Genomic DNA, 23791 nt, shown 5'->3' with positions numbered 1-23791 from the left:
AATTTTACAGATAATTTGAGCCTCTGTGAGCTGGAACAGCGCAACATTGAATTTATTTATCGATGATCGCCAAGTGTATCAGGATGGCTCGTTCCAGGTTAACCTTTAAATTAGATTTCTCTTTATGTGTTAGTGAACAAAGTGATACCTTTTTCATTGAAATATAATTGTATTGTGACAGCATTTTGTTTGTAATCACACTAAAACAGAATGAAACTCAAATCTCCAGCTACAAACATTGTTCCACCTGTGCTATCAATTCCATTCGGTTGGGTTTAATTCTTGTGATCCAGAGAGCCATTATGCAAATGTTAACTCATCTGTATGTAAATGTTTTTTTTTTTTTTTTTTTTTTAAATCTGAGATACATAGAAATACATAGAAATTTCAGCTCAGGTTTCATCCTGTCAATCAGTATGGGTAATTTCAAGCCAACTCTGCACCTAATACTATATTAGACTTTTTTTTTTCTTTTTCTTTTTTGCAGGTGAATTAAAATTATTGAAAAGTCCCATGAAATGAAAAACACCTCATCCATGTTGTTATCCCAGGGGTTCTACTATCTTTTGGATATGCCAAAAAATGTCAAATAAATCAAACTTTCACATATTCTTATATTAAAATCCTTCCCATTTCCTGTAAAGTACCACAAGCTTTCATATGATCTATCCGGCGCTCCGGAGTGTACTTTAAATTCCACCAGATAAAATGTGATCATAGATTTTGAATTTCATCATGTACAGTACAACGTGCAGCAAAGCTGCCGAGCGCCAGGAGTAACATAGGAGGTGTGTATTTAGGTGTCAGCTTCTAACAACATCAACATCTTTGGCAGCTCTCTGCTGCCAAAGACTGAACATATATGGGCTGACACTTGGGTTAAAAACATGTTCTTTTTCTTCCTCCCACTCTCCTCCACCGTCAGTCCTCCAACCTATCTGGTGGGAAGAGTCATCTCCAACAACAGAGCAAGAGCTAGCCTCGCTTTCTTCTTTTTAATGTTGGACTCTTAAAACTCAAATTCTGATGTTTTAGTCCTGCCCCAACATATCAAACCTTTTTTAATAGTATACTAAATGTGACAGACTAAAATTACCACCTTTTATCCCCCTTCACACTGATTTTAAAATCTTGACTTGGTTTAATTGCATGTTTTATTTTTCTCTTCTTAAAAGCAGCTGTTGGGACACCTTTGAGAAAAACCTGTTTTTAAGTACAAATATAAACACTTGTTTTATTAGTCTAAAAGTATCTTTATGTTGGAATGCAGAATATGTTTAACTAATGGATTACATTAGTAAGCAACACATTAACTAAATGTGTGTGTGAACATGTTTATACATTCAGTTGTTGGAGGAAAATTTACACCTGAAGAAATTGGAGAATTTATCTGCTGGGTAAAGAGTAACACTTTCTTTTTCTTGCTAAATTGCACTAACAGATTCATTATCTGTACCTAAAATACATCAATTAGACTGAAAGTAAAACACGCCTGCACCTGAGTTCTCTCCACATTTGAAATGCAAATAATGAGCACCCCCTTGTCACACAAGAGATTTCAATTTTGGAAAACACAAAAAGCCTTCACACTAGTAAATCTTTTGCATAGCTGAGTGCAGCTATCCTGTTTAGATACAAGCATACAAGCAACATTTGAAATTTGGTGTGTGTCGTACCCGGAGCTGGAGGGTCTCCACCCACTGTCCTACCATCTTATACTCTGGGGTGGAGGAGTTGGTCATCTGGAACTGGAACAGGTCATAGCGTCCTGGGGCATCACCATTTTTGTTAAACACAACAGAGGTGCCGGCGCTGCCTGTACAGAGAGAAAATGCAGCAAAAGGACAGCAGAATAGAGAAGTGTTAGACACTGGTGTGACAGGGCACAGCACGCCTTATGATAAGAGAAAAACATGAACTTTTAACCCCTTGCCTCTCACTGTGCAGTGGCCTACATGGACCACACAAAGGAGTGTCCAAACACCCTGACCTATATCTTGAACCTTCACGACAGTCACGAACAGGGAGGCAAGCTCCCACCGACCAATATAGCACCTCCTCACCTGCTTCCTATGCATCATCATGGCTGCACAATGACCACCAGAGGAATCTATCTTCACATTCAAAACACGGCCTAGACACGCAGACTCTCAGCTGCTTTAATACCAGAAATTGACTGCTGTTTTAAAATGAGCGTGCACTTCCTCAGGTTGAAAGTAATGCATTTCAGTCACACAGCGGACAACAACAGGAGATGCAGGGAGGATAAACAGGTCAGCCAAAGCATCATACGGTCCCCATCTGCTCTCAGTGTGGAGCAGCCTGTCTCAAGCAGAGCCCTGAAGATTTCACTAATTAGCTTAGAGAGGACTGTGGACACCTGAAATTTTATGCATGAGGGGAAAAAAAAGGTTTTTTTTAAAAAAATGTGTGTTTGTGCGAGATCTCAAGCTTGTCAGTTGCGGCGGATACACGCGCCTCAATAATTCGAACATGACGGCAAAGTGCCTGCAAGGTGGTGTGTTAATGCGGATGTCACTCAACATGAGATCTTCCTCACAGCAGAGAGCGTTGAATGGCATTAATGGGAAAAATGGTTGCACTTTATTTTATACATGAGGCCTGCATTGTTGATGAGGTCATTTCTGCCATCCCACAATGCTGGGAAAGGATGAGGAACTGCTGCATTTACAAGTCTATTCACCTTGGCACTGCATACAGCAGTTCATCAGCATGGATGGAGGTACCATTTTTGAAATAGGACAGGGGGAGTCTGATGACACTTGGCATGGGAATTAAGTACTTTAAATAGCTCTGGCTATAAAAAGTCTAGAGAGAAGGACCAGGAGCATGTGTCCAAAACACTTTTGGGAACATGTTGTCTTTTGTATCTAGAACAGAGCTCGTGGCTTTTGGGATGGAAGGCCCCTGCACCTTTTCCTTCGTTTTCAGCCAGAAGGGAATTTCATCTCCCTCCAGTTTTTTTTTTTTCCAAGGACATTTGTCATTGAACATTCTACAAAAGTTTCAGGGCAAAAGACTCTTGTAAAACAGGAGAGGCAGAGGTAGCAAGAGGGAAAAAAAACCCCACACATTTCAGGCCAGAAATAAGGGGCCATTTTAATAAAATACTGTGAACAAGTAGCTAAATTTTCCTTTTTGACTTTGTGACACCAGTGTGCATTACAAATGTCAGCTGATAAGACTATGAGTGGCCATTTCCATGTTGATGCAGAGCCACCAATCCCTCACTATCTGCTGTTATGCAAAGTGACAGCACACACATTCCACATTAACAATACGGTAATGGCACCACTGGAGTCATTTGACCCATCTGTCTTTCCATTTAAAAAGTAGAACATCAATTCATCTGCATCCACATGTCGGCGCAAAAAATGAAGCCGGATGGGTGTTCAGAATTAATTCAACTCTACTCGTGAAGCCCACAGCAAAAACTCTCTCAATATGAAAACCCAACTAGAACTCGGTGGGTGGCAGTCACCGTCCTGTCACTTCTGCTTCCACCAAACAGGCAGCAGGCTTGTTGACATGGCGTATAAAGATGTTGACAAGGTATTGACTCCTGTGAGCAATAGCTGTGACAGGGTTACCATTCTCACTCCACGCCCCAGAAAATAAATAAAAAAAAATAAATAAAAAAGGCTTACACAAATACACAAACACACAGTCATTCAGTAAAGTGACATGAGTGATTGGGCACTTGGCGCTCTTCAGCTTTAGAGCAAATAATTAAGTGGTGTTTCTGTGTGTGCAGATAAAAAGGCATTAGAAATTCCTTTCTATTTTTTCTATTGGCTGATATTTTCAAGGGAACAAAATGGTCTGTGTAGACTCCTTAGTGAGAGCGCTGTCTAAGATGAAAGATTTATGCATTTGCATGTGGCTCTGAACTAAGACATGACAAAAGTGCACTGCTGCTGTGCTGTGCCGAGCAGTGTGGGTGGACTGGGGATCCACTGCTGTGTTTCTCTCGCATCATTATTCTCTCCTCCTTTTTTTTTTTTTTTTCTGCCTCTCACTCCTTAGCTCTGTGACTCCGGCACAGTGGGGAGATCAACAAAGGAGGCTTACACTCCTTCACTCTCAAACATACATTAGCAGCGGCACAAACACAGTATAATGTGCGTGGTTCCAGTCTAAATGCAATAAGGGGCAGTGAGATATGCCTGGCGGAGCCAACAACAGAACAACTGTAACTTGCCAGTGAAAAGGTTTGAAAATATCACAGCAGCAGAGGAAGAGGTAGAGGAGATAGAGGAGGTAGAGATCTTACTTTTGACTCAGGTGAAGTGAGCCTGCTTCTTTGTCGTCTTTGGCGCTATATAAATAAAATTTGACTTGACTTGACTTGACTTGTCAGAGCCTTTACTGGTGTAAATGGTTCTGTGGAAGCTGGAAATCCAGAAAAGTCAGCACAATCCCAGATGGTTATTGAGATTGAACAGCAGATTTTCAATCCCATGCATGAATCTGCACTTAGTTAAGGTCTCCTTGAAATTTTTTAACACTGCTCAGGCAACTGCATGTATTCCGTGCCTTTAGTTCCACCTTAAAATCCGAGGGCTTCTTGCCTGCTGGAACTCTGCACTGCTGCCATAGCGACAGTGTTAGACAAAGGCAGGCAGCTCTTTAGCCTTTAGCTCACTGACAGAAGTTTGCTTTCACACATTTTAGTACATAAATAATTGTAAAGGGTGACTGCTGCAATGCTCACGCTGAACTAGTGACAACAAAATATGAAATATACATTATTGGAGCACAGTCTTCTTGTGGATCGGAGCATGATGTCCCTTGTTATACTTAAAATATGCAAAAGCATAAGTCCACTGTTATTCTTTCTTGCTTTTGTTAACAAATCCAGTCTAAAAAGCAAATAATGATGATAATACCAGCAAGTACTGTCTATGAAACAAAAGCCTGATAGTATATATTTTTCCTCTGTGCCACTGTTGTCCAAAAACAATATTAAAACACATCAGTGAGCTGCACACACGTCATAATAAAGGATGACATGTTCCTTTATTAAGATGAACAGGGGTACTGTTTTATTATAAGTCAATCCCACACCCACCTGTGTATTAAACTGCTGCTGAAAATAATCTCCAGCAAAACACTATTTACTCCCTGAGTAACATTAGCTTGTCTTAGTGAATAACTTGAATAAAAACTGAATAAAAAATGATTCAGATATTTGTGATGTATTTGTGAAGAGTTCTGTCTTCAGTGCAAATGGAAGCCACAGACAGGGTAGGGAGGTCAGAAAGATGAGAAACTGAGAGATGGACTAATGCATTCGGTCTTTTCATGGGATTTGAGCTTCATCCTTTATATAAAGCTGGTAATAAAATTTCACAGGCAGGTTCCAGACCTTTGAATCACTGCCACAGCCTGATTTTTTTGTGATTCAAGGAGGTCTGGTGTTGTTTGAGGAAAAACAACGACAACAACAATGACAACAACGACAACAATAAGCCATGATTCATATAAGTGCATAGATACTGCAAAGCAACAAGTGTTCTCAGAATAAAAAGAAAAAGGAAAGAGCCCTTTTCAACTGCTATGACCTTCTCTATTATGAAAGGCAGACTTTTGTGTACCAGTGCTGCAAGAGGAGGGGTAAACCACATGTCCAATCCATTCATTCCGTAGCTTCATGTGTTCATCATTCAACTGTGTCTCTCTAAGTAGGCCAGGTTGAGTATCCTGCTTTTTAAGCCAAGTAAGAACCATTTTATCCTTTATAGGCTGATTCAACCATTAAGCATTAAGTGAAGTAATTCTGATTCAACTCATAGTGATAAAAATTATATATCAATATCATAACCTCCAAACTTTAGACTTTAGTGTTTTCTTTGTATCTTACAGTGGAATCTGAAATGCTTGATTTTCAACTCGAAGCACTGAAAAGGGGCATTGTGAGACAAAAACACATAAACACATAATACAGACACCAGCATTTAATTACAAAATAAAAGAAAAAAAAAGATGATAGCCTAGGGCATGTAATACAAAGAGCTGTTTAACTAACAAAGAAAAGAAAAACATAGAGAAAAAGGCTATTTTCACCCAAGAAGAAAGGCTAACCCAAAGCCTAGAGTTTCTCTCTAATAACATCGATGTAGAGACAACCCCAAACGTGATGTAGAATAGATGTATCCTTACAAGTTACTGTGGAAAGCACATATGTAACAGGCAATCGATTATTGTGCAAACTTCATCAGAGCTTCTGTTTTGCCTGAAAATTACATTGAGGAGACTCAGTAGTGATTGTTTTGAAACTGGCTAAGATGACCAGATGTCTCCAACTGAATAATTAGGTGAAATACAAATAAGTCTGATTATCAGACTAGAAATGTAATTGTTCAAATTCTGCCCATGTGAATTAATAACAGCACTATAGATGTTTTGTGGGTTCATGAAAAAAAAACAGCATGACTTGATCTCTGCTGCCTACGCTTTGTTCTTTTTGAATAATGGATACATTTAATGACAAAAGTCCTTCAAAATGTGTTGCTATTTTTAGTAGCAAAAGCTTTTTGAAAAGATTATAAGACTGGCCATAGTGCGTCTGTGTTATTTTATTCATTCATTCATTTGACAAGACAAGGACGTACGATTTTTCCTCTCCTTGCAAGTTTGTGTTGGAAATATAGCCAAAAAATAAATAATGAAAGGAGATAAAAGACAAGGACATTGTGTGAATCATTAATACTGTATGTCTATTCCAGTAAAGCCCATACAAGTATATGTATGACCCTCATATGGCATCAAAATACATCACAGCACACTGTTATTTAAAGAAAAGAAACAAAATGAGCCGGGTCCACCTCTAAAAGTAGGCCAGTTTTCAGAGAAGACTCCACTGAATCCTTTTTTTTAATAGCTGAATCTTATCTAGAACATTTTGTGAAGACACAATGCACTTCAGAGGAGCCTCTAATGATCACTGGCTGACATACATGCCAGTACATTAGTAATGACAAAGGTTTTCTCTTGTTTTAAACTCGTCTCCCATTTGGCTCCCTCCCTCCACTCAGTCCTGCATTTCAGAGCATTTGTCATTAATAGCTATTTGCCATTAATTGTTTAGTATCTTCCACATCAATTTCCGCACAGGGCTGAATTATGTAGAGGTTCATGTACTGGCAGACCCATAATATATCATTTTGGCTCAAAATATTCCACAGATCCAGAAAGTGTTGTGGTGCCTTTTAACCATGAATGAAAGCAAACACAAATTTAAATTGTGGCCCCCAACTAACTGCATATACTGCAAAAAACAGAGGAGTTGGTACAGTCGGCATGGCAGTCAACAAGGCAAATATCAGCTGGTATTGTTGTTCGGTTGATATATTGGTGTATCCCTAGTAAAAACAACGACTTAACATTTCACGAGGGGTCATGTGCAGGATCGGATGCCAGGCAACCTGCAGAGAGGTTGCTGCTAATGGCTAAATAATAACACATAACACCATAACTTGTCATTTTAACACTTTGGTTTTTGTACAGATTTAAGAAAAAAAAGATAACATGTTAATTAACAAGCTTTAGAGGTGTTTTTCCATCTTTGTTCTAAGCTCAGCTAAGCAGCTGCTGGCTCCAGCTGCATATTACCATACAGATGTGAATGTGGCTTCCATCCTCTCACATGACTCTTGGCCAGAAAACAAAAGTGTTCCTTTAACTAATGAAGTAGGGTCAGTAGCCTCAGATAAGCTCAAACACCGTGAGACAAAACATCAGTGCTTCGTCTTACTCATTTTCCATCTAGTATTTCTCAAATCTAAAGTATGCGCCATTATTCTGTACCTCCACCACAGAACTTGAAACTTAATGGACAAAACACATTTCATGCTGTTCAATAAAACAACAGAATAGAGTATATCTGCAGTGATGATAAGTAGACAGTAATCTAATTTTAACCTGCTCACTAGAGTCAGTATAAGGTGTAAAATGTCCTCCAAAACTAAAGTAGACAACATACACAATTTTGCTTTTCTTACCCACACATTCTGTAGGCATCTGTTGTGTAGACTCCTAGAAAGTGTCACTCACCGTTGAAGCTGGTGTTACGTATGTACTTCAGCAGAGTCTTTCCCTCCGCAGACTCCATTTGTGGACAAACGCCAAGATGATCGGGGCATAAGTCCCTGTGCATGTTGTGGAGAGCGTGGGCCATGGCGTACACCGCGTCAATCACAAACTGTACCTTCCCTTCCTGCTCGTACTTGGAGTTGATCCCGATGCGCTCCTGGCCTGAGGGAAGAGAAGGAAGAGGAGGACTAACAGCCAAATACACCATGAGCTGTTAGACATGACGTTCTCTCAGCGCTCCCCAACATCTCCAGCTTTGTTTTTATTCCTCAGTTTAGCACTTTCCTGCCAGTTAGCTCAGTTTTGATTTTGAAGGAATTACACCTAAAGGGCCAAAGTACCAAAGGAAATAAGAAGACGCCTTTAATTCCCTAGTGGAAGATATCAAGCTGAGCTGTGAGACAAAGTGTTTGTGACAAATACAGCAGATTCAGATTGAGTTACTGTGGTGTGTTACAAAGTAATTGGCTGCTAACAAATGGACATCATTTGTCCCATTTGCAAGGTGATGAAGATCACCATGAACTTTAGTAACACACTCTTCCTGCAGGGGCCTCCTCCTCCTTTATATCCTCCTCTCTGTGTACTGCCCTTTCACTATGGGCGGCTGTAAAAGTTTTGCCTCACTCTGCTGACACACTGCGTGAATACATAATGTATAACCACTGCTGGATATTTTGTTTTTGTTACAATTAGTTATTTCACACTCCTGATAGATAAAAACTGCATTTCAAAGAGTGAATGAAAATGATAACAAAAATAGTACTGTTACTTTTAATCATCATCATCATCATAATAATGATCATCATCCTTATCATCATAATTATAATATTCAAGCTCCCAGATAACAAAAAAAATGCATCATCAAGAAAATAACAGCGAATACTAAAAGACAATTTTCTCCTCAGTGATAGCTGCTAATAGTTCACATGGAGAGCTCAGTGGAGGAGCAGATGATGTTAATAGGACACATATAAGGATGTGGGAGACTTGCATAAACTGAAGGAGGTCAAAAGCAATCTGTGCTGACATTTCAGCCCATTTCTCCGAACATACATTTCAGCCCACACATAACCTTTTTGCTTTTCTTTTAGCTCTGAATGGCATGCTCAATGGATAGTGTCTGAATGCAAAAGCCTCACGTTAGTATTTAACATTCATAAATATCAGCTCGGCTTGAGGAACAAAGAAAAAGAGAATATAGCAGCAGCTGTATAGCCATTTTCAGAGGAATTGAAGAAAAGATAAAAGACATTTATAGTCATTTTACAGAGGCTTTGTGGGGCTCACTTAGAGTACAAGCATCTTCTGTCTTTGACTCGCAACAAAAGATGCCAAATAGGAGATTATAAAGGGAACAAAAATCCTTTAGCAAACAGTAATTTGTGTCACACTGCCATTACCGTCATCACGTATGCAAGCAAGATTAATACAGCATCCCACATAACAGGCATCATCCACATAGATAATAAATGCAGTGCAATGCCTGTCACAATGCTGGCAGGCAGAGTTTAGGTAATAGGAGCATGCACCAATGATAGCAACAACACTATAATTAATGCTACCACAAAGATGGCAATAAAAGCAGAATGGGGGCATGAGCAGTATTTGCTTAGCTTTGTCATTTCCCCCTGTAATTTCCGACCTAAATAAAATGTACTCTGGCTCGGTGCAGTTAGTACACACGTCATGACTGTGCTGAGCTGTCAAGGTGACTGGGTTAAGGGGCGAAAGGAGGGAATATGGGATTTAAGAGTTACAGGACATTAGCCACAGGAGCAGACGGTCTGTAACTGTAGTATGACTCAGACCACGTGGTGCATTATTATTCTAATAATAAACTCTGCCTGTCCTGCACCTGCTGGGTAGAAACACCTGGTGTTAGACTTTCTGACTGCGCTGCAGACAAGAGGGGTGGAATTAAAATCCCAACACTCTATCCAAGGCTTCTAATGCGAACAAAAGGTCAAGTTCACATCAGCCTGATACAGGAGGGTGAAATTATGCATCTTCTTTTAGTGTTTTACAGATATTTCCCTAATTTGTTCGTGTCAAAACTCGTGTACCTGTGCATTTACGGCTGGTGTCCTCTCTCTTCGAGGCACTGAGGAGCCTGCAGTCAAAGTTTTCTTCCCAAAACTCAGCAAACCACACGTTCCTCCGATTGTTCTCGAGGGTGAGTGCAGTGAAGTATTCATCAAACCCTGGGAACAAACGAAAGTGGAGAATGGCTCAGTTCCGGACCAATTATCAACCAATTCAGACCTGGAGGAAATGAAGCGAAACTTGTGCAGCAGTAGCAGTGTGGCGGCGGCGGCGGTGGCAGTAGTGGTGGTGTGGTGCTGGCCGCTAGGTGTTGGAAGCAGACCAGCAAGCACTACTTCATCAAAATTTGACCACGGTGGTTCCTCTTCCTCTCAAGCCCCATAGAACTTTAATCACCCCTTTCATCTAGGAAATTACATTAATTAAAAAACAGGATGCATAATAAATAACACAGGGATTGTAAGTGGTGCCACAGCCTGTTGCCTCTAGCTGTGGGGTCCTGCAGGTGCTGAACAGGTTTTCTCCACTCCATAAAATCCATTACAACAGAAGTGGATTGAAGGCATGATGTATTAGCTTAATACTACTTTCAGCAGGGCTTTGGTGCCTGTATGAAGCATTAGCTTGAGGAGAGATTTTTAATATTTGTGCAACTGTACCACCCAATGTGGGTCAGGAAACTGAGCTGGAACTAAACTTCACTGTGAGATTCATGGTGCAGTGTTTTTTTTTGTTTTTTTTAATAAAGCATAATCTTCTGTCTTGATGATAATATTTTTTTACATTTTAAAGTCTGCGTCTCCACTCTCTGTTACCCAGTCATTATCAGCTGAGTTGTGGGTAGAGGTGATGATGGCTAATCAGAGCTGAATGACTCAGCTGATTTTCTTTTCAAAAGACCATCAATGATGCATGGTGGATTAATAATATCCTTGCTGCCTCCAGAGTGTACATTTGTCCTGGCTAGACCTCCCCTAATTACGGAAATCTTCACATTTCCTCGATTGTAATGATGACTGGTTATTAGGACTGTGACACTGGACTGAACTTAAAATAGATGGCACATGCCAAGAATAGTCTTATTTCTGTGGTGAATTTGTACATGTCTTTGCACATGCAGCAGTATAAGTTCCTTGTTTGCTTCCTTTTCCTTGTGGGTGGACTTTTTTAAGCCGTAGCTTTAGATAGAAATCCACCCATAAGCAAATAGTTTATTGACAGGAAATGCTAAAATGCTTAGGGTTAAAAACTAAATCAAAGCTTTTTCTCAGACCTTTCATTTTGTGTTAATTTCAATAATGCTAGAGACCAGTTGTACAAATTTCTCCAGCAGACTGAGATGGTAGATTTTTAATTTTTAAAGTGAGTAAAACCACCTTGATTAATATATATGTGATGTCTGCAAGAGGTGGAGCACTTACATTCACTGGTTTCAACATTAAATAATAAAGTGGCCAATTTATCCAAACTGATTTTAGTCTGGTCATGTTCAACCCACGGTCAAATGTAACAACAAGGTCATACTTGCTCTCTGAGGATTGTGAAAAGTAATTCTGAGAAAAGTAGGAAATTGCCAGCTTAAGCAGAAGTGTGTGAGACAGAAGATGAGGTGGGTACAAAAATGGTAAATAAAATTACATCATCTCTCTTGAAATGTATTGGATATTACATATTTTATGGGCTTGCAAGTGAGAATGAAACTTAGACATGCAACAAATAAAATAAAATAAAATAAAATGTGTTCTTTAAGCTGTGATAATCAATTATTTATATTAACAATGGATGAAATGACTATAATGTGAAAAAAGGTCGCTCATAGTGATGAACCCAAAGAGAATTAAAGCTGCGAGCAGCGTTGAACGGGCCCTCGCACCCGGTGCCCGTCGGGGGAGCGGCGACCGCGGGACCCCGGCAACCGCGGGGTCAACGCAGGTCGCAGGGTACACGCTGGCGTAACAGTTCACACTTCCGAGATGTAAAAATTTAAAATAAAAGCTTTTATGCTAATTATTTTCTGTCATAATATTTTTCAGAGCTCATCATCTGTGACAGCTCTTGGCTCTCCTGACTGTAACCTCCCTGTGGCAGCTTCTCACAGACTCAATTAACTCCTCTTCCCCTCCCCCCTCAAACACAAACACAAACACACCCACACAAACACAGAGAGAGATACCCCCTCCCAAAAGGAGATAAAACTCAGTTTTAACTTGACTTTACAAGCTTTGAGCTTTGAGCAAAAGCATTTTTTTAAGTTCTGTTATTGGGTGCATATATAAATCATTTATGCTTAAACAAGGCTTATAATGAACTTATTTGAATAGTGAATTTCTCATCTGCCTAAAGTCAGGGCGAAGCCACTAACCAGCTGTAGGGATGGGTATCATTCGGATTTTATCTTTATCCATACAGACCCCTATCAGTCCAGCTCAGACTGTTACTGGTTTAAGAGAGTGAAGTTTATAGCAATTTGCAAAATTTGGAGATTAGTGACAAACTAACCAGTTAGACTACATACAGACAAGCTTTCATTTTAGCTGTTAGTAACAGTTTGCCATGAGCTTAACCAGCGTGCTGTGCTTCCTGTTAAACATGTCATGAGACTGTGGACAACGCTGAAAATATTACTTTACTAACTACTGGCTGAACAGGCGCTTTGACAAAGAAAAGGTAAAGGCCAGCAGCTTTTACTTTTCAATGCACTTGTCGTCAACTTGAGTGGCTTATATTCAGCTGGTTCACCTCGACGCCGGTGGATGTAGACATGCACTTTTCCTGTTGCCGTACACTGAGTAACACGAAAAAATCAGCTGACCCCTTGTGAAATTTCCTAACTGATCAAAACCAAACTGTAAAGACAGCATCAATCCACGCTCAGCTTTGGTCAAGGGGAGACATATGGTAAGATTACATGAATTCATGTAATCTTCTTTGAGGCTACAATTTCAGACTTAACTTAGTCATTCACTAGTGTCTTGGCAGCGTTTATGGGGTTTTTAGACAGGTCTCTCACTGGTTTTCTTTCCAGGGTCATTGAAATCTTTGGCTTCCTACCTCTGCCAGGCTTGTTCTGCACAGTGTGGCTCTCCTTGAATTTCTCGGTGACGCTTCTCATTTGAGTTCTTGACGCTTGGAAATGCTGTGATAACTTTGTATATCCTTCTCCTGCTTCCTGAGCATCGACAATTCTTTTCTTCAAGTCTACAGTGATTTCCTTAGTTTTTGGCATGATGCTTTCTCAAGTGACAGCTCAAATCTTAACTGAAGTTTTTATCCCGCGTGTAAAGCAGCTCTTGGCTCTCCTGACTGTAACCTCTCTGTGGCAGCTTCTCACAGACTCAATCAACTCCTCTTCCCCTCCCCCCTCAAACACAAACACAAACACACACACACACACACACACACAGAGACCCCCTTCCAAAAACCCATCAAAGAGTAATACAATGGCTCCATCTGTAGGATAAAGTAGAGAGTCGCAACAGGAAGTTACCCCAAAATCTGAGGTTTCAAACAGGAAGTTGGGTTTCCGAACTTTGACGGGCCAGAACCGGCACACGCTTCGACCAAAACTCACAATTTTCGGAGGACTTCTTCCAAAAATTGTCAAGGAGGGGCTGACAACATTTGAAGTGAATCTGGTCACCCGTCTAGAAACTGGACATCACACTATAAAATATGTCATTTCCTGCTATAAATAGGTGGCGCTACAACAATTGTATGAATATTGACATATGGATGTGTGCAGATAGGTACCATTAACAATCCTGTAAAGTTTGATGCAGTTTGGACAAAGTATGGCCGAAATATAGCAAAAATAAAGCAACTTCCTGTTTCGTGGCGAGTAATCGAACTTTGAGGGGCCATAACTTCCACGCCCTTCAATGAAAAGTCCAAAACTTTTGCAATTTAACTTCGTCTATGTCTTAAGAACAAATTATCAAATTTTGAAGTCAATCGGATAATGCGTCTAGGACTAGTTCGCGTTCAAGCGACCCCTGGAAAAGGCCAAAAACACACTATTTTTTCACCTTCCGGTCAAAATAAAAATACTTTCTGTTGGGTTTAGGATATGGCTCCAAGAGACTTTTTGGTGCATCATGGGATGTTACATATGTGTGCAGATTTTCAGATTTTTAGGCGCAACGGGCTTGAGGGGCTGTTCGTTTAAAAATGTAGGTGGCGCTACCGAGGCCATTTTGCCACGCCCATGCTCAAGACCCTTAAATTCTTAAATTTTTCGCCGTGCCTGACGCGTCTGCAAATTTTCAGGAGTTTTGACGCATGTTAAGGCCCTCAAGAAGGCGATCAAAGAGGCGGAAAAAGAAGAAAAAAAAAATTAATAATAATAATAATAATAAACCGAACGAAAACAAGAGGGTCCTTGCAACTCGTTGCATGGCCCCGTTGGGCCCACGCAACTCGTTGCTCGGGCCCTAACTATCACCTGACTGCAGTTCTCCTCAGGTCGGAGGGGAATTTTAGCATCCTTTAACTCATTGTTTTGGTTTTATGCAACTTTACTGTTTTAATTCACTCTCACCTCTCTCATCAGCATGGTTTCCAGATGCACCAGAAAGCTCTAAAAATCCACTGCATACTACCTGCTCAGCACCAAATGGCAGACAGATACACTTAGTGACTGGCTGGTGAACATAGTGGAGCATTTAGCAGCTGTCAGATATTTATCTAAGGAGTTATTAAAAACCAATGACAGAGCTAAAAGGAGAGTGAATATTGAACAAACATTTGCCAGGAGTGCAGAACCACGACTTTAAATGAATGCTAAAGTTCCTCTGTAGCTGCTGGATGTGTAAAAAGCCTCTGGGAGGATGTGGTTTGTACTGCTATTGAGTTGTATTGCCTTGTATGGGTAAGAGAGAGGATTAGGATATGTAATAAGGGTCCTCCAGGAAGAGGGTCGAACCATGGACATTGCAGTTATATGGTACATGTCATTACCATGCCGCCAGAACACCCCCAATATTTTTTATATTTACTCTAAATCACCTGACCACTTGACTGAAAACAGGTAAAAAGACTGGTCCATTTCTGCTGGATGTGTAAATGACAACTGCTTGCCAACAAGTTCACCATATCAATCACCAATTTTATAAGGTGATAACATGTCAATGTTTGTGTCTGCAGCCCCTAAGCACCTGTAAAAAACAGTTAGATTTCATAAATTTGACTTATCTAATTTGACTCATTTATAATTAGTCCCAAAAAACAAACAAACAAACAACAATAGAAAACAATACATGCAGTGTGAGTGTCTGCATGTGCACCAGTGTGTCTGTACCTTTAATGGAGGAGCGCTTGGGCAGTATAGTGACTGCTCCCACTGCTACATCTTCAAGCTGGTGGATTGGACTGCTCTTGGCCCCCCAGCTGTCAGATCCAATCCACAGGAAATGGCCCACCTGATTGGCCCTCTTGGTGGCATTGAGAACTCCCCTGCAAGGACATCCGTATGTGAATTAGGAGAGAGCACAAGAGGTGTGTGCAATCTAATATCTATTAGACAAAAGGCACAGCTGGCTTTCAGGAGCTGTTTGGACATTACAGGCCCATCATGTTGCCCTACAATGTTCATCCCTTCTTTGCATTAAAGGTGAGAAAGAAAAGAGGGAAGCTATTGTTATTTTATGTTAACTAGGTTGTGTTTTGTTTTGTGTTGGGCAAAGATGCTATTTTTATCTCTCATTTAAAGACAATAGGGAGTTACAGTCATCAATGTCCATGTATCTCAGTCATCTTCTCTTTTCTTTTACATTTCACTAGCACACCCACTTCTGGATTCTTTACTCTGAATTTACAGGTATTAAATGTTTGATTCTGTGTTTCTTTACATAAACATTCCCCATGGGGCATTGTAAATTAAACAATATCTCTGTTGCTTTGTTTGCAATATGTATTCCCACTTCCCCTCCGAGGCATGCTTGTGTTTGTGTTGTTGGAGGTATGTTTGTGCAGCAGACGTCCTGTACGCATGGTAAATCTGCGCCTCTAGCCTGTCTTCAGGAGCTGCTACTCGAAGATTAAAGATCTCAACATGGCAAGCCATCAATGTGCCTGAGAAACATGGATGAAGCCAGAATGTGCGGCGCTGCTCACCGTATGTCTTCCTCGCTGGCGAAGATGATGACTGCCCTCGAGTGCTGCGTTTCCAACAGTTGTTGGATGGCTTTGTCATAATCCTCCAGCTTGGGGTTGTGGGGTATTTTCAAAGACTGGGCGATGCAGATTCCACCTTTTAATGGGAAAGGAGTAAGAAATGATAAGGCCTCTGGGCTGATCTCACCCATTCACTCACTCTCACACATAAATGTACACACACACACTATCACACTCAGAAAGCCTGGGGTAACAACAGCTGCTTTTTCTTTCCTATGGAAATCTCAACCATATGGAAATAAGAAACACATGTGAACACAATAGTGAGATTTTGATGATGCTGTCATGCTTGCTATACAGTCTAAATGATAGTCTTACAGTGTATACATTTACATTTTGGCAATGATCTGCAAACCGCAGCAGCATGCAATATAACACTCAAACTGCACCCCTCCGACTGAGCACGAGCATCATTTCACAGAGTGAGAGAGGTATAAACATATCTGCTATAACAAATCCAATAATCCACACCGCACAGGGACGTAAAGCTACAGATTTTATATTATGGATTTGTGAAAATCCAACAGCTTTCCATTGACTTTTCATTTAAAGTCATTATCAAACATCTTGTGTCAGACCCTGAACCAATCAGATAGCATAGCCGGGAATAACAAACAAAGAGGATATTAATACAGACAATAAATCATCTTCAGACAGGTCACCACTAATGAGTTTTTACAGGATGAAGGGTACTGATTGCTTCTCTGTGTACTGAATAGTTGCTAGATACTGTATTTGGCACAGTACATTATCTCAATTGGCTTTTAACAGTTTGCTAGATATTGTTGTCTTCAGGGTTACATTCAACAGCTTGTTATAAGGTAGAGAAGCAAAATTATATCTTTCGCAAAAAATAAAAAAATATATTAAAAAAAAAAAGAGTTTTGCTCCACTCTAGTGTGATAATTATAGGCACAAAGGACAAGCTAACCTTTGAAGCACTTCGGATAAACACTTAATATGATCACCTGTGTGAGAGAACATCCTAACTACTGTAGGCCTAGACTGAGGCAGCAGCCTGTGTCCTGACTCAACAGCAAAGCTTTGCACAAACCAATTAAAATTTCTCCCACTCAAGCATTTTAATAGCCTACCCAATAACCTTTCAGTTTGAGTTTCCCTGAGTAGACAGAGAAATGGAAGGAATCTCCTAATTGCCGGTCTCCTCAGGCTCATTACTTTGATATAAACAGCTTTTAGCTGGCAGATCACACATCTCCAGTCATGGTTTACAGTGGCATTTCTAAAGGCAGAAGATAACAGAATGACAACTGCTGAACCTCCTCCTAACTATCCATTTTTCTGGTATCAGCAGGCAGAATTAGTGATATCTCTTGATGCGAGAAAACACGCTGGGATGACTGCTGTTATCCTCTCTAAGTGGACTACACATAAAAATGGAGATCCCGCCAGTGGCCTAGCTGTTGCTCAAGGGTTTGTGGTATCCTGTTAAAGTGAAACGTGCTTGGTGTCATTTGTGCAGAGCAGCTATCGCTGTGGGTCTCAAAGGGATGACACTAAAGCTCTGTTTCAGAAGAGAGATTTCAGTTGATTTCAGCCAGAAATCCTACAGTATGACACTGCACTTCCCGGTTTCTGTTTTAGGAGACTCTAGCACTGTTTAACAGCTGATCCTGGCGTATTAGCAGCAGCATTCAGCTGCGGGGGGGGCAGTGTGTCTGCACGTAGGTATCACACATTCACTTTCATTCCAGGGAGGGGAAAAAAGGAGGAACTCATAATGTGCAGAGATCTTAAATCTCATGAAAATGCATTAACTCCATTATGACAAAAACCCTGTGGGCTTGTGTGAAGAGTTATAATGGTATAACAGTCTTGAGCAGAGATGTATCATAGGTCACAACAGTCAATATTACAGACAGAGACCACAGGAGCCACTGATGAATATAAGAAGCATTTGGAGCAGATCCCATCTTCAGAGAGAGAAAGCAGCAGAGCTGAACGTGCTGCGGGGTTTAAGACTGCCCTAAAGGCTGCGGGCCGGCGGTTGTGCAGTGGTGGCTAAATTATTGAATGCCTGCAGAATACCTCATCTGTCAGTCAGTCAGATGGTCAGTGAAGTCTTTTAGTTGGGGAGGTAGGCATGATGGAAATGCACGTGGTGTATCTGTGCTTCCAGAGCACTGTGCTGTGGGGTCGGATTGCCTTCACCTGTCACTGGGAGGAGTTGTGTGGACTTGAAAGAGTCCTCGAATCAAACTGTGGGTTTAAAGAAGAGCCGCGTGTCTGTCTTGGCTGGAGATGTGTGATGTGAGACAGATAAATGTCAGGCTCTGGGAGAAGAGAGTGTTTTATTCCCACTTGTTGAAGTCTTATCCAAGAAATAGGGCTGTATAGTTGTAATACTGCACTGTCTAGCTGTCACTTAGGTAGTGAGGAGAGCGAGGACGACATATACGTCTGTCTAAAATATATCTAAACACTCAAAGTATTACATTTCTGCTTGTAATAGAAGTGACATGCTGGTTTGCACCATATTCATTTACCTACAACATATTATCAAAAGTATATGCACCGTGAACCCTTGCCCTCTGCTTCACATTTGGTTAATATATCAAAGACAGCGTAATGATCACGATGGCTAAATTCATCAGGTCTTGGAAGTTCTCCACTTATCTGTCTGAGTGCCATAGGTCATGCGCTGCATTAACTGCTTCAATTATTCATCCTCAATGTCCTCGGTTCTGAAAATGCACTTCAGGGTGAGGAATCCAGCTTTGCCATTTTGCTTAGTGAAATACAAATCCCTTTAAATTAGAGGCTCTTGATGGATTTGACCCCCCGCCTGCCTACTCAACACCCTCCAAACCCAAACCTCCAGGGGATCCATAATGCTGCAATTATATTTATCACCTCGACAGCCAAAAGGCAGACCTGCTCCCTCCACATCAAAATGGGCTGATGTGCAGCTGACATTCATATTCGCCTCTGTGTGTGCCCTTCCATATCCTGCATGCCTTTCTACTACTGTTCTGGGACTCTGGCGATGTCGAGGGATCATGCAGAAGTATCATGGTCTATTTTATGGTGTCTGCACATGCATCAGACTTCTTCCCCAGTTCATTCCTACTGCTAAATATGAGTGCTTTACTTCACTGACAGATTTTTTTTTTTCCCCTCTCCTCACAGCTCAGACTTGATCTAAGAACACATTGTTTTGGCAACTCGCTGCAATCAATTCCACAGTGATACATTGTGGGAGGTTTTCCTCAAATGCAAGTCTTTTTATCAAATGGGAAAACTGAACTCCATCGCTCTGGCTTGAGTCCAGACAGACACAGAAAAATACAAACACGATTAATCTCTGCCAGCTTCACCTGCAGCCAGGATGAAGGTGCACAATGGAACAGTGCCTAAACAGGGGAGAGAGAAAGCAGAGTGGAATAAAAAAAACCAAAAAAACAGAGGATCAATAGAGGCTGACCATCACTCCAGTCTCAGCTTGGGGTAATGGGCAGCCATATTGCATTAGTCTGCTAGATGGTTCTCCTTGAAGTGGTGAAGCGAGAATCCTACTAATGCATCTGACATTTCACTGCAACCAGACAGGGCAAGCCACAAAAACTGTCTCAAGGTCTCATTGATCAACTTGCAGGGATGCTGCAACAACACCCATCCAACCATGTTGTTGCTGCCCTGCAGTTAAGTGATTTCTTGGAAATGATGTATGTTTAATACATTTACTCATAACAGACTTACAGTATTTTCCAGATATTCTCGTTCCATATTCACTGAGATATTTACATCTTCTATTCAATTCAATCCATCCCAGTCAGTTCTGGCACAGAACCACTGCCTTTCAGTGAATCCTGTGAACGTATAGTTGTGCTATTACATAATTAATGTGTTTATTAAAGATTAGATGCCTTGGGTACCGGAAGCTTTTCTTTAGAAGAAATAATTCCCATTTGTATATGAATGCAAAATATTGCAAAGTGACTGCAGCTAAGAAGCAACAGGGCGAGTCAACAACAACAATGGCTTATGTTTTCATGCTCCTTGTGTAGCTGTTCGGGAGTCATAATAATATCAGCGCATTTGCTGCCTTTTGCAAAAGGAAATAAAGTGGAAAATGTATCTGAGAAAACCAGCTGGAAGAAACTGTGTTTATCACAGGATATAAGATGAATTGAAACTTCCAAAATAAGCCTTAAAGCAGGATTTTTCCTTATTTGTTGGCTACTTTCCCTCTCTCTCTCTCTCTCTCTCTCTCTCTCTGTCAATGCAAATTACGCAGCCACAAACAGCTTCTTAAAGTTTTAATGAGTGATCACACTGGACATGAATGCACACAGATAAAATATTCATGCATGCTGGACTTCTGATCGGTGCCTGTGGGATATCATTAGCTTTCCTCATTTTAGAGGTTTCTGCACATCAGTCTATTAGAAGAGACAGACATCACTCCCTGCAGATTTACAGGACATGGACTGGGATCTGTGGAGGTGAAGGTGAGAGGCAGCAAAATACTCGGTCCTGTTGTCGTGACTTGCATGGATGAGCTATCATGGATAATGGGGGGTAATTTTTCTAGCCCAGGTAACATTCATCTTCAAGTGATTCTTTCAAAAAGATGGAAAAGAAATTGGGGTTTTGAACACAGGCCTATTGCCAACTCTTGTGCATTAAAAGCCTTCTTGCAATCATCCAAAATGATTGTAGCAATGTATCCTTGTCCTGATTTTGCAGAAATACTGCAGCACAACTGTGGGAAGTCTCTGCAGACCTTCTAAAGCAAAGCACAGTAAACCACACGATTTGACAAAGATAGCCGACCCATTGTACTGTTACAGCAACTGAGCGTCTCTCTGGCTACAGCAGTGGCTGCTGATTCACATGTACCACCACATGCCAACAACAGCATCAATGTGGAAAAAGCAGGTGAGTCAAGCGTGTGCACAATTTTCAGCCCAGTTACAGGCAAAACCACAACACCTTGTCTGAATGCGAATCTCTTCTGTACTGTAAGTACTCATCAAGATCCTTATTCTAACCTCTCTGAAGGCAAATCTAAACACAAAAATGTAACTGTTGAGGCTGAAAAAGGATCATTGCCACTTTAAACAATCACCATTAATGTTACATTACAGGATTCAACAAACAAGACTCTAATAGCTTGCTTGCTAGACCATTCAGTGATTCAGCTTTCTCTGTTTAATCATGTGGTTTGTTAGAGAAATATCGAGGGACGTTCACCAAAGGCGCCAGTCTTCTTTTCCAAAAAGACAAAATATCTTAAGCCCTGCTGCTTCATGAACACACCCGGACCAGAGTGGTTTGAACTGACTGACCATAAAGCTGACTGACCATCATTAACATCCTCAGAGCCCTGCACTCTCACTGGCAGGGATAAAAAATGAAGCTGAGTGAAACAGAAAAGGCAGAGTGTAAAACAAAACTCTCCCAAATGACCAGTTGCCAGACCATTCTATCTCCTCTCTGTTGGCCAAGGAAAACACGATAGAAAATTTCAGACAGTTCCTTTTCTGAGTTTACATAGAGCTAAAAGCTGAAATGGTCATGTTTAAAAAACAGTGACATGCATATATGCTCATTTATGTGATGTGGCATCATCTCTGCAAGCTTTTTCTCTGTCTTCATTTCCAGTAACACTCCACAACTCACTGGGGAACTACAGCAGAAGTTGCCAAACAGATCAATAATTCATCCACCGAAAACAGATTTTACGATAAACTGTGGAACTGAACATTCTCTGGGTCAAAAATGCAAGTGCATGTTTTGAATCAGAAAAGTATACATATATAATTTTGCATAGGATCGATCACTGATCACCCTTACTTACCTGCTTCTTTGGAGAGTTGTGTGAAGGCCTCCACCCCTTTCTCTCCGTAGCTGCCCTCCGAGGCAATGGTGGAGACGTAAGTCCATCCCAGGGCTCGGATGATATCCACCATGGCCTGGGCCTGGAATGAGTCTGGAGGAACCACCCGCGAGAAGAAGTCGTAGCGCCTGTCGTCACTTAACTCCGGGGCTGTCGACGCATAGCTGATCTGCGGGATCTTGAAGAGAAGAGGTGGGGTAGGAGAGAGGAAGGGAACGTTTACTCATGTGTTGGTGTTATTCCTGGTGCAGAATCATAGGTGGTTACTATGGTGACAGTTCTGAAAAATCACATTATTGAACGGCCATGTCCGAAATCACTGCTTATTTATTTTACAGTGCACTGTATTTACTATCTTCCATTTTATTTGAGCGTCTATATTCTGAATGTAAAATTTCTGCACTATATGTCCTCAATGTGTCTCATACTGTATGATAGATATGATAAAGACGGTGCTTGCCAGTTGCAGCTATATTTGGAGGCTTAAGGAATGGAACAACACTTCGGGAAATAAACTTTATTGCAGGGTTGAATGAGAAGACAGATAACTTTCTCATGTTTGTATGCTATATATGAAGCTACTTCAATAAACTAGTTAGCTAAGGTTGGCAGACTGGAAGCAGGGTGACCCAGGGTAACAAAATCTGGCTACTTTCCAGCCTTTGTGCAAGGCTAAGCTAACCAGCTGCAGGATGTAACCTTGTGCTGAACATACAGACGTGGGTGGTAAATAAGGATTTTTCTGTGTCAAACTATTTCTTTAATGCTGAATGTGTTTTACTTGTTTTACTCTACTGTTTAATTTGCTAACATTTGCATATTTGCATCAGTTTTATGTGTGTGGGCAAGATAAAGACGTTTAAACTATAATTTAGGTTTACAACTTACAAATGAATTGTTTATAGAAGGTGAAGTAACAGTGCAGGTTATAGGAGAGAGAACATAACAGACACAACATAAATAGGTATAATAGCAATACCCAATATGTAATACACAATGTCATATGTAATATTTGACAACTTTCCCATGGGCTTTACTAGAATAAACAATAATTTTGTCCCATTAATAAATTGAAATTCTGAAACACAAGCAGGAGCTGCACATGACAAATGCACAGGGCCGCTGGGGTTGACAAAATGGCATGCAAAACAAATGAGCATTACGTTTTTCATATATTTCACATTATCTCATCAATTGATCATCTAAGAATAAATTCACATTATGTAATGCAATATTTAACAAAGCCAATATTAACACTGTTACTTGGGCAACGTCCAGTGTTGTCAGTTTCTTCAGTAACATATCAGTGAAGACTTACTCTCTTTCCAGCACTTTTTATGAATTAGCAGCACAGATTCTTAAGCTCTCTCCTGTTCTTCCCCCCTGATGAGACCTTGGTCTGTCTTCATCACTCTACAGCATATCCAAATATAAAACTTACGGAATTCAGTCCTATGCCTGTGCTGCTTTTGTCTCTTGTATTTCAGCCTGTATTTGATCTAGGTTAACAGCAAAGATAAGCTAATATGATTCGTGAAACAGGCTCTAATGCCTAGTCCACGGAGGTCTACCGTGTAATATTGGTGTGGAAAGTGA

At 40.7% G+C, this 23791-nt stretch overlaps 1 protein-coding gene across 1 annotated transcript; it reads right to left on the bottom strand.

Moving 5' to 3' along the window:
* Positions 1-1605: 1605 nt before the first annotated feature.
* On the bottom strand, positions 1606-22417 carry LOC108887728 (metabotropic glutamate receptor 7; the record flags this gene model as incomplete). The annotated part of the gene is made up of 6 exons (XM_018683261.1): positions 1606-1816; positions 8077-8277; positions 10182-10319; positions 15458-15612; positions 16273-16408; positions 22157-22417. Coding segments are annotated over 6 exons (1079 nt in total), but the record flags the coding sequence as incomplete, so codon positions are not given.
* Positions 22418-23791: the final 1374 nt, after the last annotated feature.

Source organism: Lates calcarifer, unplaced genomic scaffold, assembly GCF_001640805.2.
Source record: "Lates calcarifer isolate ASB-BC8 unplaced genomic scaffold, TLL_Latcal_v3 _unitig_1269_quiver_1285, whole genome shotgun sequence".
NCBI classification, from domain to species: Eukaryota; Metazoa; Chordata; class Actinopteri; family Centropomidae; genus Lates; species Lates calcarifer.
This window is presented reverse-complemented; position numbering and strand designations above follow the sequence as displayed.